This window comes from Eublepharis macularius, chromosome 15, assembly GCF_028583425.1.
Source record: "Eublepharis macularius isolate TG4126 chromosome 15, MPM_Emac_v1.0, whole genome shotgun sequence".
NCBI lineage: Eukaryota > Metazoa > Chordata > Lepidosauria > Squamata > Eublepharidae > Eublepharis > Eublepharis macularius.
This window is the reverse complement of record NC_072804.1, coordinates 29703309-29718366: the sequence shown is the minus strand read 5'-3', so window position 1 is coordinate 29718366 and position 15058 is coordinate 29703309. Positions and strand designations below refer to the sequence as shown.

Genomic DNA, 15058 nt, shown 5'->3' with positions numbered 1-15058 from the left:
TGGAAACCTGCTTTTAATCCAAACCCGCAGGAGATCCGTATTATGAATCACCAAATATAATTTGACCCCGTCAGGCTTCTTTGCTAAGACGGGTGGGGTGGTTGTAGTTGAGCCTGGGTGTTTTCTCCCTTTCCCCTGTCAGGTTTAGAGAGCTTCAGGGGCCAAATGCTGGTATGTGATGACAACTTTCTTTCTCTCTGCTAGATCATTAAAGATCGGATATTTCATCAGGCGTCCCACCCGATGTTCTTCTGGAACACGCTGCCAGGCGGGCTGCTGGCATTGCCGGAATACTCCACCCATCTCAGCGATTTCCCGTTCTACTACCTGCAGCATGGTACAAGAGTCCCTTCCCCTGCCCTCTCCCTCCCTGCATGCATCAGATTCTGCACCCTCTTTGTGGCTGCTGCACCCAGACTAATCCCTTCTCTCCCTGACAATAGGATCCAGCCCTTCCAGCAAGTTTACAGCTGTCATCCGGGCCGTTTCGCCGATCGTCTCACTCTCTCAGCCTATCCTTAAGCTCATTCAAGCGGTCTCCAGATCTCCTTACTGCGCCCAGGTAAAGGGAGGCGGCAGCTTGGTGCAAAAAGTGACTCCAGTGTGGTGTAGTGGCTTAAGTGGTGGACTAGGATCTGGACGGCCCAGGTTCGATTCCCCATTCTGCCATGGAAACTCGTTGGGTGACTATGGGCCAGTCATAGGGCCAAGCTACAAGTGACAAATGACTCTTGAACGGCAAGTGGATTGAGTGGAGGGCAAGTGAACAGGGAGGAATACACTTGCCGTTCAAGTGTCATTCGTCACTTGTAGTTTGGCCCATAGACTTTCGGCCTAACCTTCCACGCTGTGTTTGTTCTGAGGATAACATGGAGGAGAAGAGAAAGCTGCTTTATGTTCTCACTGGGGAGAAGGGTGGGGTAAATAAAGGTGAAATAAAAAATAATTCTCCCTTCTGCAAATGGCTATTGAATGCACTATCCTACATTACGTCTCATCATCCTAATTACCAGAGACAGAGAAACTCATTTTCTGTATGTTTCTGGAATATTGTTAAAGCAAACCGTCCAGTAGGGCATGGGAATATCTTCAGCATTCCAAGGGGATGGAACTGGGGTGGGGTAGTGGGTCAGTTGCGGAACATCTGCTTTGCGTGCAGAAGGTCCCAGGTTCAATCCCGGCCTCTCCAGTTAGAAGGATCCGGAAGATAATCATGTGAAAGACCTCTCAGTCTGAGAGCCTGGAGGGCTGCTGCCAGTCAGAGTTGACAAGACTGACCGTGATAGACCAAGGATTTGGCTCAGCAAAAGGCAGCTTCATGTGATAGTGTGATGTGGGTTTCCCTGACCTCCCACACTGAGTCTTTGTACAGAATGACCAAACCACGGTTGGTTTGTTACCAGAACAAACCAACTCAGTGAGGTCAGACTCAGTTCAGACCTCACGCAAATCTGAGCTGAGATGCGCATGAAAGAAAGGGCTCTGCCCAAGCCTCCATCTTGTTTGCAATGGGGTTAAGGTGGGGTTGCTAGCCCTAGCTGGCAGTATGGCAGGAGAACAGGGAATGGGGGCGGGGGGCAGGGATAATGTTGCTTCTGGCACAAAACTGGTGAAGTGACATCTTCATGTTGGGGCAACGTTCTAGAATTAAACCTAGAGCATCGCCCTGATGCGATGATGTCACTCCCAGTTTTGTGCCAGAAGTGATATCCCATGTTGGCACAATGGTGAATCACCACCCATTTCCCTACCTCACTGCCTTGCCAAGCAGTGGCAGGAAACAGGGAATGGTGTTTGAGCCGGGAGGTCTCCACTGTCAGTAAAGGGGATGAGAGCCCTTTGCCTGCAACTCAGCCCCTGTGGTGGTGGTGGGCAGTATGTGTGTTCCTGAGAACGGTGGCGATGCCTCTCTCCTTCTGAGAGGGTAGTAATCAGGCCGGAATGAGCCTTTGGGCCACCAGTTGTCTATCCATAAAGTTAACCAAACCTCCATTCATCCCTGTAGCTCCTCCAGTATTTGGCAGTGCTCTCTTAAGTGCCTCTGACCCATTTTCAGTCTCCCTCATAGCCAAGCCTCAGAGTGCCCGTCACTGCAAGCTGTCAAAAGGGCAGGTAGGGTGGTTGGCACCCTTGAGGACGAGGTATTTGGGTGGGCTAGCCATCTTGGCAGCTGCCAGCAGGTGTTCCATTCTTCCTCTGACTCTGAGGCAAGGGCTGTCAGCAAGTTTGTGTTGCTGGGAAGTTCAGCCAAGGAACTGCGCCTGTCCTGGACCACCCGTGCTTTCAGATGTGCCTCAGCAGGTTGGCCTTGGCACGCCAGCTCAATGGACATTAAGCAAGGTACTCTTGCACCCTGAGTCCTAGCTGCTTTGCCTTGGATTGTCAGCCTCACTGACTTCAGTAGTGTTTACTCCCAAGTAAGCGTACTTAGATTTGCCATTGCAGCCCAAGAGGCAGTGCAGCAGACAGAGAGCTGTGTTGTTTGTGAGAAGCGGATTTGGTCTTAAGATGAGTTTCCTGAGAGTAAGCGCCATTGAATAAAATGGGTTTTACTTCCGAGAAGGCCCACTGTGCTTCCTTTCCTCAGACCCCTTGTTCCAGTGTGCTGCAAAAATGGACATCCTGTCATTGTGCAGCCCTCACAGGATAGTTGTGAGTACAAAATAGGATGTCATAACCCACACAGGGACCCTGAGGTGTGGTGGGGGAATTAAAGAGGAAGACCACAGAAATGCCCAGAAAGAGTTGTGTGGACCGCAGGCCTGCTACACTCTCTGCCTTGTTTTACCAGCAGGCAACACAAATGCCAAGTTGAGGTGCCACCTTGAACAGTGTGATGAACAGGAAATGATACTAGAGTTGTGTCAGTTGAGAAATTCTCTCCCTCCCCCTCAGCCCTTCAAAGGGATAACAACCCTGTCATCTTTTGCAGCTGGCTGTACCATTCAGCTTCCATGAAACAGCCAACTCAGTGCTCTCAAAATTTCGCATAATGGGAGAAAATATTGTGCAAAATAAATGGCTGTCCCATGAGGAAGATTCCTCTCCTCTGTCACACACGTGGGTTTTTTCAGCTGGAACATGGTGGAACGGAGTTCCGGTACCTCTTAAAAATGGTCACATGGCCGGTGGCCCCACCCCCTGATCTCCAGACAGAGGGGAGTTTAGATTGCCCTCCGCGCCAGTGGTGCTGAGGGCAATCTAAACTCCCCTCTGTCTGGAGATCAGGGGGCAGGGCCACCGGCCATGTGACCATTTTCGTGGAGGGCAATTTAAACTTTAAAAAATTCCCCACTTGTTCCAGCTGACCCAAAGTGACGTCATTGTGCGGTCTTGAGTTCCACCACTGAGTTCCACCACCTCTTTACCCAGAAAAAAAGTCCTGGTCACACACATTTACTTTCTCCAGTAGTCACAGGGAAGTATATGTTTGTTTTTCCTATTTCCATTTTATCCTCACAACAGCCCTTTGAGTTAGGCCAGGCTGAGAGAGAAAGAGTGATCAGACCAAGGTCATCCAGGAGTCTTCAGGACAGAATGGAGATTGAAATGCTGTTGACACTAACCACTGCACTGCCAGTATTTCCCCCCATTCTTATGATACAAAATTTGTGTTTTTAGAAAAAAAATGACACTTTAAGTAAAAGCCATTAAACGTTTTCCATCAAGAGGAGTTCTTGCCTTCCCAGTTTCCGTTTCTGGCTCCTGTGGAAGATGCATCAGAAATGGGGAACTCAAACTCGCAGAGAAAAAGAAAGCCTTATTGCTGTATTAAACAGAATAGCCCAAACACACACTCTACCCACAAGAGATCTTTGTTAGCAATGAAGCTTGTGTTTGGCAGTAATGTTGAGATTATATTAAAACCCATGCCAGGAATGGAATCGAGATTGCTTGTAATACTATAATTATATTGCAAAACTATAATTATATTGCAAACATCGTATATTCTTTTTCTTTAAAAAAATCTTAGAAATACAAAATGATTTTTTAAAAAATAGTAAGGAACAGGCAGTAGGTTAAATGCAAACACGCTTGCCCTAATCCAGTGACTGTCAGTTGCGATGCCTTGTGTCTTTATTTAGATGTCAGCCCCTTTAGGGTTCGGTGAAGTTTACTCCCATGTAAGGATGCAGGTGCATAAGAGACTGAAACATTCCTCATAGCTAGCTTGAACTGCATCAGGGCCAAGGGTTTAGAGCCACAATCCTATGGGCTCCTTGCTCTAGAGTAAGTCAGCAGTATTTACTTCTAAGTAAATACGCATTTCGCTGAGGAAGTTGTAGAGTAGTTTGAGACCCTACAGTAACAGTGCAATCCTAAGAATGCTTTCCTGGGAGTAAGCCCTATTGAGTAACATGGGGACTTACTTCTGAGGATTAATCCCCAAATAATTTGCACTGCAGTCTTAAAGCAGAGCAACATGCTTCGAACGCCCAGACATCAGTGCTCTTAGAAGTTTGTCACTCTGCTTAGGATCACCCGGTTGATTTCATACAGACAGACAGAGGTCAAGGAATGGGGGTGGTTGTTGAAATTACTTATTAAAGAAAATTAAGAAGGGGGCTGGTGCTACAGCCATCCTCAGAGTCTCCGGTTGAAGCTTGTGTTTCTGACATCAACACTTTTTTTTAATTAATCTTGTTGGTGCATCAATTACAGCCTATTAAAGTACAAAGCAGCCACAGGTGAGAGGGTTGAGCCCCTGGCGACTCTGAAGCCGTTTTGATTAAAACCAAGTCTGGAGGGCGGGTGCCTTAGTTGAACTTGCAGCTGGGAAGGAGGGCTGGGTTTGGCTTGGGGAGGCACATGAGTACACACCCCAGGCATACCCACCTTCCTTTCTACACAAATAAACATATGCAAACACGTATAACCCCTTTGGTGGCATGGAGAGCTGCCAACTGCTGATCAGGCCTCCACAGCTGCCCCTTCCCAATTGTCTGATCTGCAGCAGCTTGCTGGGGATAGATAATACTTAGCTTTGCACCATGCAAAGCTTTGCCACCTGATTGCTGCAGAACTGACCATTATTACAGGGATAGGAACAGACCAAGCCAGCTTTATTCTGGCCCCTTGGCAGATCCACATAAAGGTGCTTTTGAATCCTTCCCCGAAATAAGAAATAGTGCCTGATTCTTTAAGAGCTCCAGGCAGGTGGAATTCCTGCATTTGAGGAATAGTTCTCTCTGTGGTCCCCTTCCCCCAGTTTAAGAAACATGTGCCACTTACCAGGTGGAAGGTGGCATGACCCTCCCAAGTTTATCTTTATCTGTTTCCAGACACAGTGGCAGAAGTAAGTGGTGCTGAAGTGGGCAGAAATAATGTGCACACACACCCATTCCTGCACCGTTCACCACTGCCGCCACCCTTTCCCCCCTCTTGTCCCTGTGCATAAGTACTGGTACTTATTGTTTTGAGTGTAGGCAACCCTCAGGAGAATGGCAAGGATGGGACGAACTCTAAGAGTGACCTTTCAATGCTGAGACACCATTCCCAGCTAATAACTCAAAGTAACACCACCATGTCATGGGATGCTCTAGAATTCACCCAAAACTCTATGGTAAAATCCATCATGTTTCAGGTGAATCCTAGATTGCCCCACAACGTGATGATGTTATTTCTGGTTACCTGTAAGTGGAATTGCTGCATCGGAAGATCACTCTTTTGCCCCTCTTTCCCCCACTGCCCCATTGAGTGCAGTGGGGGTCAGAGGAGCACCTGGGGATGGCAGGCAAATGATAGTCCAGTCTGAAGCCCCTCCCAAGCCCCACTCTGCTTTCCCCCTTACTTTCCCCTTCCCTGCTGAGCCACACAACAATGCTACAACACAGCTTGCCAGTGAAGCAGAAAACGTATTTAAAAAGGTAAAAGGGGGACAAACAATGCTTGGCAGAGAGCCACCCTCTGCCATTTTAAAAGTGGAGCTTAGCGCCAACCCCCTCCAGATGGATACTCCACCCACAGCTACTGCACAGTTTCCCCTTTAAATAGGTTTTGTTTTTCTCTGGATTCAAGGGGGAAAGCCTCCAGAACCTCTTGAGTTGTGTTAAGAATGACCACAATGTCATGTGGAGGTTCCCATTAAACCTGAGGGTTCCTGCCATTGTATGTGGGGGGAAATCCCCTTACCCAGTGTCTCAGTTCAGACATAACACAAAACCGTGGTTTAATTAAATGAGCAGAGCAGAGCATACTGCAGTTAAAGACATAGCTAGAAGGGCTGCCTGGAAGGGAACCCCCCTGTGTCCCAAGGCACATCTGACAAGTCCAGCCAAGCATGAAGGAGCATCGCTGTGCCAGTGCACATCTCCTTCCGGCTGCATGGGCAGAGGTTTACTTTCTGCAGGTGGTTCTCCCAGCTGGTTCAGGGGTCGAACACTTACGTGGCAAGACTCTTTGATCCCAGCCTCTGTAGATCCTAGGGAATTACATCCCACTTGCAGTCTGCGTTCACTTTAAAAGGGCCTATTTAAATGTGAAACTGACAAAGCAAAAGAGCTTCCCTGGGCAACCTTGCCTGGGTTCAGCACCTTGTGTAAGCTGTGCTGCAAAGCTTGCTGAGCTGGGGCCAAACTAGACATTACATTTGGCACAGGTTGGAGCTCTTCACAGCCAAACATTATTTCAGGGAACTGAAGTTCCCAAGCACACCAGGGCCCAGTTTTCTCACAAGGAGTGGCTTCGGCTTTCCCTCTTGTGTGCTATTTTCCCAAACCAAAATGGCCCGAGGGGGGTGTCATATTTGCCCCACTGTAGGCTGCACATGCAGAATTCAACTTTGGCTTGGGAAAATTGTGTGGAGGGGGAAAGTTGAAGCCACTCTCACACCTGCACCATGATCACAAGCTGGATCAGCCCCTGCCATGCTTGGGAAATTTGGTTGCCTGATGTAACATTTGGCTGTGGGAAGATCAAGGGGAACCCCAATCCACCTCACGCAAAGTCTTGGCGACCAGGATGAGGCGTGTAAGGCTCTCTGATCTCTGTGATGGAAATTTTGCACACTGCAGCACAGACAAGAAACCGAGCCCACACCGAGTCCCCAAAGGAAGCTCTCGCCAGCCTCATGTCTAAACCAGGTCAAAGTTCCACCCACAAACTCTCCAAGGCAACTGCACCCCTTTCCTCATGCATCTCCCATCAATCTATCTGGATTTCGTCACCTTTTGTTTGATTCTCTTGCACATTTTTTGATGCTGCTGGGGGATAATGGCGCCGTGTGGTTTTTATAGGTGTTACCCTGTACCTAGATCCAAAATTGGCTGCACTTTGCGGAATAAAAAAATCTGCACGATAGAGCTACATACAGATGGGAGGGGGATCTCTGCAGCACGGGGGGGGGGGGGGATGCTCAGGTTTGCAGAAAAATCTTCAACTTAACAAAAAGTGGAGAATCATTTCTACAGGAATGTTATCATTTGGGAAGTATGTTATTTTTCCTGCTTCCCAACAGCATCACAGTGCTCCCGTGCACTCTCTGGGTTTTCTGCAACTTTCTCACAATCTTTTCCAAACCTGATTTGCTGCTGTTTTGCAAAAGATCACAGCAAAGCCAGGATGGCACCCGTGTGAACAGGGAAGTCCGGATCTTTCCAGGCCTGCCTGCACTGATGCCGTTTCCCCTTTCCCAAACCATCCCCCACCACACAAACCACCCAAGCAGCTGCTTCTGGATGGATGATACGAAGGGGGGACCTTGTGGGCTCTTCTGAAGCATCTCTGGCACCAAGTGCTTTAGGGCAGTGATGCTGTTCAGTTTCATTTTCCAAAGAAAGGAGAGGGTCTGCTCTCTGTGCAACCACAGGGATCAGTTGCCAAGCTCAGAGACAGAAGCAAGTGTGTGTCTGGGGCAAAACTTGCATATGCATGGCTATGATATAGATTTGGGTCCCCCCCCCCCCCGCTGTTCTCTTCAAGACCTTTTGAATTTTATCCCTAAGGCTCAAGAAGCAAACACATGCCAGGAAACACATTGGCAGATGTGTTTGGCAATCTGGGCACCAGATTGGGGTGCACAGTTCATCTTTTTCCAGAAGACAGAATGATGCCCCAGTTTGACCCTGAGCGATGTGCTCTTTTCTAAGTTGTTGGCCTGCTCTGAGGCTTCCTAATAATTATGGATTCCTTTGTTTTTTGTCTCCTTTGTTTTATTTTATTGTTCGTAAAGATTGTAGTTTTATGGAGCTGTGAGAAACCACCCCCCCTGAGCAGCAAATGGCCACAGGTTGCTGTTCCTTTGACCATCATCCACTCCAGCGGCAGAGTAAGTGGGCAGCTGGGCTGGCTTGGGTGGGTGGGAAGGTTCCACTTGCGGGGAGGCTGGGAGAGTTATGCAGCTCTTGAAAGACAGGGCTTAATCAGAGTCTCAGAACCTGCTTTCACTGTTGGGGTTCAGATCAGGAAAGGGGGTGCTATTTTGGGGTGGAAAGACAGCATAGAAATATTCTAAATAAATAAATAAGCTGGGGACAGGGACAAAATAGGCTTCCTATTTACCTGCTTGTGTTGAGGAATTACCTGCTCCCAGCCTCAACTTCTTGCCTTTAAGGAATTAAGGAATGGAAGAAAAAAATGACCTCCACATAGTGGTGCTCTAGGAATTTCCCCTAGTCTCTGTGGTAAGGACCATAGGGACTAGAGGAGGTAGCCTAGAGTGTCACTAGAAGCGACATCATACTCTCCCCAAACTTTACGCTCCCCAGGCACCTCTCCCAAATCTTCCAACATTTACCAAGCCAATGTTGGGAACCTTAGAGTGCAATGAATCATGGGAAGGAGAATGATTTGGAAATTTTCTCCTCTAGGATTCTCAAAGCATTCAGCGGCCTTGAGCAGGCTAATGTCCTCTATTTTCCCCCCTTCAAGCTGGTTCTCAGCTGTTCTCAACATTCTGTGCCTTCTAGAACACACTTGGCCCTCATCGGGCCATTTGAGGGCAGGGGATTGGTTAATTTACAAAGATTCTGCATGTTTGGGGAGTTCTCCAATTATGTAGAGAGACACACCCCTTGTCTCTGAGTTGCCTAGATTGGCTGCTTTTGTGATTGGCATGGGGCCAGCCATTTCTCTGCTAGATACCATGATAAGAAATTGGTGTGGAACAAATATAATCTCTTCCCCTTCCTTTGTAATCACTGAGTAACTACAGCCTTCCCTTACTGACGGTGAACGTTAGGCATCAGATCTTTCAGGCAAGAGAGGCCCTTTTCAGGAATGTATAGGGCATATGGACTGAGGAAGCACTGCCATACCTCCAAACACGAGAGGTGCCAGCTCGCCACCCAGAAATTCACTCTGTTCTTTCATAACTAATAGGTGAGTGGAAGGTGCCTTATGATTCCTGGGCATTTATGCAGCTGCTTCTTTGGCACCTGCTGTTTCACTTAACATTGCCCACAGGCCTTTAAGCATGTCTTTGCAGCCACAGGGACTACGGTTGCCAGCTCTGGCTCAGGAATTTTGTGGAGATATGGGGATGAAGCCTAGGGAGGGTGGGGTTCGGAGAGGGGAGGGAGTGCAGCAGGATATAATGCCAAAGAGTCCACCCTCCAAAGTGGCCATTTTGGTGTAGTGGTTAAGAGTGAGGGACTCTAATCTGGAGAGCCGGGTTTGATTCCCCACTCCTCCACTTGAAGCCGGGTGGGTGACCTTGGGCTAGTCACAGCTCTCTCAGCGCTCTCTCTGCCCCACCCACCTCGCAGGGTGTTTGTTGTGGGGATAATAATAGCATACCTTGTAAACTGCTCTGAGTAGGCATTAAGTTGTCCTGAAGGGCAGTCTATAAATTGAATGTTGTTGTTATTGTTATTATTATTATTCCCTCCAGTATCTGTAGTCATGCTATAGACAGTTTTAAAAGGGGATTAGACAGATTCATAGAGAACAGGTTTATCAGGGGCTACTAGCCATGGTGATTAAAAGGAACATCCACATTTAGTCATTAAACCTTTGAAGATCCGTGCCAGGGGGGGGGGGAGGGGGAACTTCTGAGGAAAGCTATGGCCGCTATGTCCTGTTCTTGGCCTCCCATTGTAACTGGTTGGCCACGGTGTGAGACAGGATCCTAGACTAGGCGAACCACTGCTTTTCTTATGTTCTTGTCAGCTGTAATTCTGGAAAATTTCCTGGGCCCACCTGGAGGTTGGCAACCTTAATGGGGATTTGAAACAGACTTTTAAAAATAGGAAAAAATTAAATTCTCTGGAGACTCCGTTCTGCAGACTGTGGCAGGCAGCTCCAGTTATTGCTGAGCAGCTCAACTATATACCTAATCTCAAAAGAGGGCAGGAGAAGACCGGTTTGCCGAGGCTCTGTTCACCTTTCTGTACTTGGTGATGGATTTGCCTGTCAGAGAGAAGCAGCACTCTGCAGTTCTGAGGATAAAGCTGTTTTCTGCCCTGCCCATTCACAGCCCTCTTTCCTTCTTTCTTCTTCAAAGGTCAGCGACCGGTTTTTGCCTTACTCAGCTATTGAGACCGATGCGGTGCTAAGTCTCGATGAACACACCAGCCTTTCCACCGGTGAGGTGAGGCATTGCTCTGAGGCCCCTGAATCGTCTCATCCATCACACGTATGAATGTCTGGGACATATGAATCAAAGAGCAGCCATCTCTGGGGGTGGGGTCTAGGCCCAGTCGCCCTGTCAACTCACTACAGTGTGAAATCTAGAAGGGCCAAGGGGGAGCCATTTGGGAGCATTTGCTCTCAGGGCCAAGCTACCAGTGATGAATGACGCTTGAACGGCAAGTGAACGGACTACGTGTATTCCTCCCTGTTCACTTGCGCTCCACTTGCGCTCCACTCGATCACGTAGTGAGTGTGTTCACTTGCCGTTCAAGTGTCATTCGTCCCTTGTAGCTTGGCCCTCTGCTTTGCTGGGGGTCAGTGATGTTCCTCACTGGGCGAGGGTCGCTATATATTGGGGTGGGGAGGCCGCAAAGAGATGAAGAAGGATCAGTGGCTGCCTCATAACTAATAGAAAGTTCTAGAGCCCTGTCACCAACCCCAAACACCCGCCTGTACTTTAGAAAGTATGAGTAGTTAGCATTAAAATGTACACAAATAGCGGGGGATTCCGCCCCTCCCCACCCAGAAGCTCTTACTTTCTAATAACAGCACAAATAAATAACAACTTCCTTAAGATATACGTGAAGCCCACCCAACTGCAAATCCATGCTGAGAATGACAGTAGATAAATGGAAATGCCATTGGAATCATTTAAGCACCCCCCAAAAATTTGCTGTCAGCCAAGAGGAAAGGTGGCTGGGCAGAGGAGGGTGGGCCAGGTACCTCTGCCAAGCCACCTTTCCTCTTAGAATAAATTATCCACTGATAATGTATTTTAAGCCATAGATGTTCTCATTCTAAAACAAGCTCTTGTTGTTCAGAAGAGTACCATCCCTTATCAAGCCATAACCAGAACTGCAGTTGTTTTCAGAAATAATCCTTAGGACTAACCCACTTTATTGTAGCATAAGCTTTTGAGAGCCCCACAGCTCTCTTTGTCAGATGCATCTGACGAAGAGAGCTGTGGCTGTCAAAAACTTATGCCACAATAAAGTTGGTTAGTCTTAAAGGTGCTACTGGACTCTTTACTATTTTGCAACTACAGACTAACACGGCTAACTCCTTTGGCTCTATAATCCTTAGGATGAAACTGTACATCATAAATACATGTATTCCTCCCTGCTCAGGGGGTTAAAGCAGCTCAGGGTAGCATTTTTTCATGCTGTTCTCATGTTCGAAAAGGCAGCCTTTGCAAATTAATAAATAAATAGAATCCATCTTTTAAAGCAATCCCAGAACTCAATGTTACATTGAACATGACCTTAGCTGGATTGAATCAGTACCCGCAGAAAATGAGGGTTATGTGTTCTCCAGATTACAAAGTGGTGGGGGGAAGGGGAGCCAGGCAAGTCATGCCCAGATCAGGCACCCCATCGTCTGGACACGCCCCTTTCCTGCAGGGGCTTCCCGCTGTCCTTGAGGGCAAAATTCTTAAATACAGAAAGCCAAGCAGAGAGACAAGGTCTGTCCATACTACATACTCCAAAGTATACCAGTTTAACTGCCTAAAGAAAATTCCAGACATCTGCTAAAGCCCAGGTATATATGGGTATGATATATGGATAGGATCAAAGCTATGGAGTGTGAAGCAGAAACGCTCTGTGCATGTTCAGGAGAGGCATCAGATTTTTATTCCCCCTTCAAGGGTTCCAAGGCTGATCTCTGGCCCTGAAAACAGACCCCAGGGTTACCTGCTTCTCATGGTTTCTGGTGCAAAAGCAGTAAGCTAGGCCGTGGACCCAACACCTGCTGGATAACTCACTGGCTCAATAACACCCGTTCTTGTTCAGCCTCATGGGTTGCTTCTTCACCCAGGCTTGTTCCTTACAGTGCTGTTGCATGCATGACACCCAACACGCAAGCCCAGCAGAACCCAGCCTACCATTGCTTCCCAGTAAATGGGATTCTGATGCCAGACAGGCAGAATGGCCTTGGGCCTGAGATTTGATGCTCTGGCATTTAATTGTGTTAGGGAGTGGTGATCTGTGGGGGAGAGGTCCTTTTCTCACAAAAGGCTTGGATGAGTAATGCAGTTGGGGTGGGGCAGAGGGTATTTTTTTTCTAGAGGCATGCCAGCTTCCCTCTCCTCCCTGCCCCCGCCCCCAGGAACTGGCAAGGAACCTCAAGGAATACTTGAGGTTGCATCAGTAGGCAGCCAGTCCCCACCACCATGTACAGAAGTGTAGCTTGCATTTCTCTTCTCCTGTATTATGATGGTGGGGAAAAGCAAGAGGACCAGTCTTCTAGAAGTCATCCTGCTTCAAAAATATAAATTACGCATTGCCCCTTTAAAAATGCCATGTGCATGAAAAGATGAGCATGTTTCTTACTGAAAAAGCCACCTCTGGGTTGCTTTTACTTCTGCTAGGGAAAACATAAAGGTACTTGTAACCCCCCCCACACACACACACACCAGTGGAGGGGCCATGGCTCAGTGGTAGAGAATTTGCTTTTGCTTGGCATGCAGAAGGTCCCAGGTTCGATCCCCATCATCTCAAGTTTTTAAAAAACCAGACAATAGGTGATGTGAAAGATCTTGGCTTGCGACTCCAGAGAGCAACTGCTATTCTGAGTAGACAGGGCTGACCTTGGTGGACCAATAGGCTGATACAGCACATGGCAACATCATGTGTTCAGAAGCAGCTTTTATCGAGGGAAGCTTTTTCCAGTGCTAAAACACCAGGGGTTGAAGGGGGTTCAGAGGCCCTCTCTCCTCCCCTGTGCCACTTTCCTACTTGATAAAGTAATCCCAGCAGCTGCATTTGCGAAAGAAGAAAACACAGAAGGAACCTGAACATCATCTTAACCCTTACAAGTCTTCTTGAGGAAGTAATCCTAAGCAATCCGTGGGGTTTACTGCTACAGAAGTGTTCTTAAGATTGCAGCCAATAAGTAGAGTAGAGGTCATATTTATACATTGTCTTTCTTTAATGGCTGGTGTGTCCGTCCTTTCCCCACACCCTCCATGGCTCTGCAGGTTGACTTTGCCTTTATAGTGTGGAGAAGCTTCCCTGACCGGATCGTCGGCTTTCCCATGCGCAGCCACTTTTGGGATCCCAGCCGGAACCAATGGAGTTACACCTCCAAGTGGACTAATGAATTCTCCATGGTCCTCACCGCAGCAGCGTTCTACCACAGGTGCCCTTCCTTGGAAATGGGTTGCTGTTGGGTCAGACAACAAGAAGCAGGCATCACAATGCCATTGTATGAACGGATAGCAAAGAAAGGGGGGAGAGTTGTGGTAACAAACAAACAAACAAACATAAAAGAAACCCACCACAACTTACTAATTGGTCACAAGATCAAAACTGCATCCGAATCATTTCTGTTTATATTATTTCAACTACTATTCAAGATATTCAACTTACACAAAAGATTCACATGTACATCTGTATGAACTGATGGCACACCCACATTTAGAGTATTGGGTGCAGTTCTGGTTGCTCAATCACTCACCCTCACCTCAAGCAAAAGAAGGGAAAGGGAAAACCTAAAATCGCATTCGGGGTTGGAGCACCTTTCTAGTTAGGTTGGGTTATTGTAATTCACAAACACACACACCCTTATGGGGGTCGTAATGTAGTCTTCAAAATCAAGAATCAGGTGGAAAGAGTACATAGAGAGCATTCTTTCCCCTCAAAGCCCTGTCCACATGTTATGAGGAATACACAGGCAACCTTCATGTTACATGCACACATCTGTTTGTAAGAAAAAGGCAACATGCGTTTGCTTTTCAGATTAAATTAGGAGTGGGGTTTAAACCACACATTGAACTGTACATATGTTGGACATAACATGAGGATCAATCAGTGCATGTACAAGTAATAATCTGGTGTATGCTGATTGTGTGTGCCTTCGGTGTTAACTTATGAGCAGGGCTTACAACATGGATCATCAAGTGATGCTGACAGACAGCAGTTTCAGAAGAGTCAGAAGGAAACCTGCATACACGGTGGATAATGTATTGCCTTCAGAGGACATTTGGAAGAGTATTAGGCTGGCGCATGGAGGTTGGAGTGGCCAGGTCACATCCTGAATGCTCGCCCCTGAGCCACAGTCAAACAAGCCACTCCACAGCCAACGCTACTCCTGCCAGTTCCCCCTTCATCCGCCCATATCCCAGTATGGTGGAATGGTCAGAATGTCACACTAAGACCTGGGAGTCCTGAGTTCAAATCCTCACTCAGAGCATAATTACCTGTTCCATTTCCTTACCTCAGGTGTATGCCCAGCGCTCCTGGCTGAGAACTCAATTACCAGACACATGGGGGTGGGGACAGCCCAGATCAGGGCCGCAGCATGTGGAAAGCGGATGCTTAAACTGTCCCACCTATGGATTGCCTGATCTGATATGGTCCAGGATGGGGTGGAGGCAGGGACTGGTATTTGCTGCATTTGGCTGCACATTGTTTGGCACATTGGGAAAAAGTTGTCCTCCCCCTGGAGTTGTTGCAGGTAAGGGAAAATGTGCGGGAGGGACAAAAGTCCA

General features: G+C 47.7%; 1 protein-coding gene across 2 annotated transcripts in view; it reads left to right on the top strand.

Moving 5' to 3' along the window:
• Nucleotides 1-15058, top strand: part of EXTL1 (exostosin like glycosyltransferase 1) — an 80910-nt gene that overhangs the window by 63865 nt on the left and 1987 nt on the right. For both annotated transcript variants that reach the window (XM_054999250.1, XM_054999249.1), the window contains 5 exons: nt 205-337; nt 444-562; nt 8171-8266; nt 10442-10528; nt 13547-13707. In XM_054999250.1, the coding sequence (XP_054855225.1) occupies nt 205-337; nt 444-562; nt 8171-8266; nt 10442-10528; nt 13547-13707 (596 nt within the window). The remainder of the gene's footprint in view (nt 1-204; nt 338-443; nt 563-8170; nt 8267-10441; nt 10529-13546; nt 13708-15058) is intronic.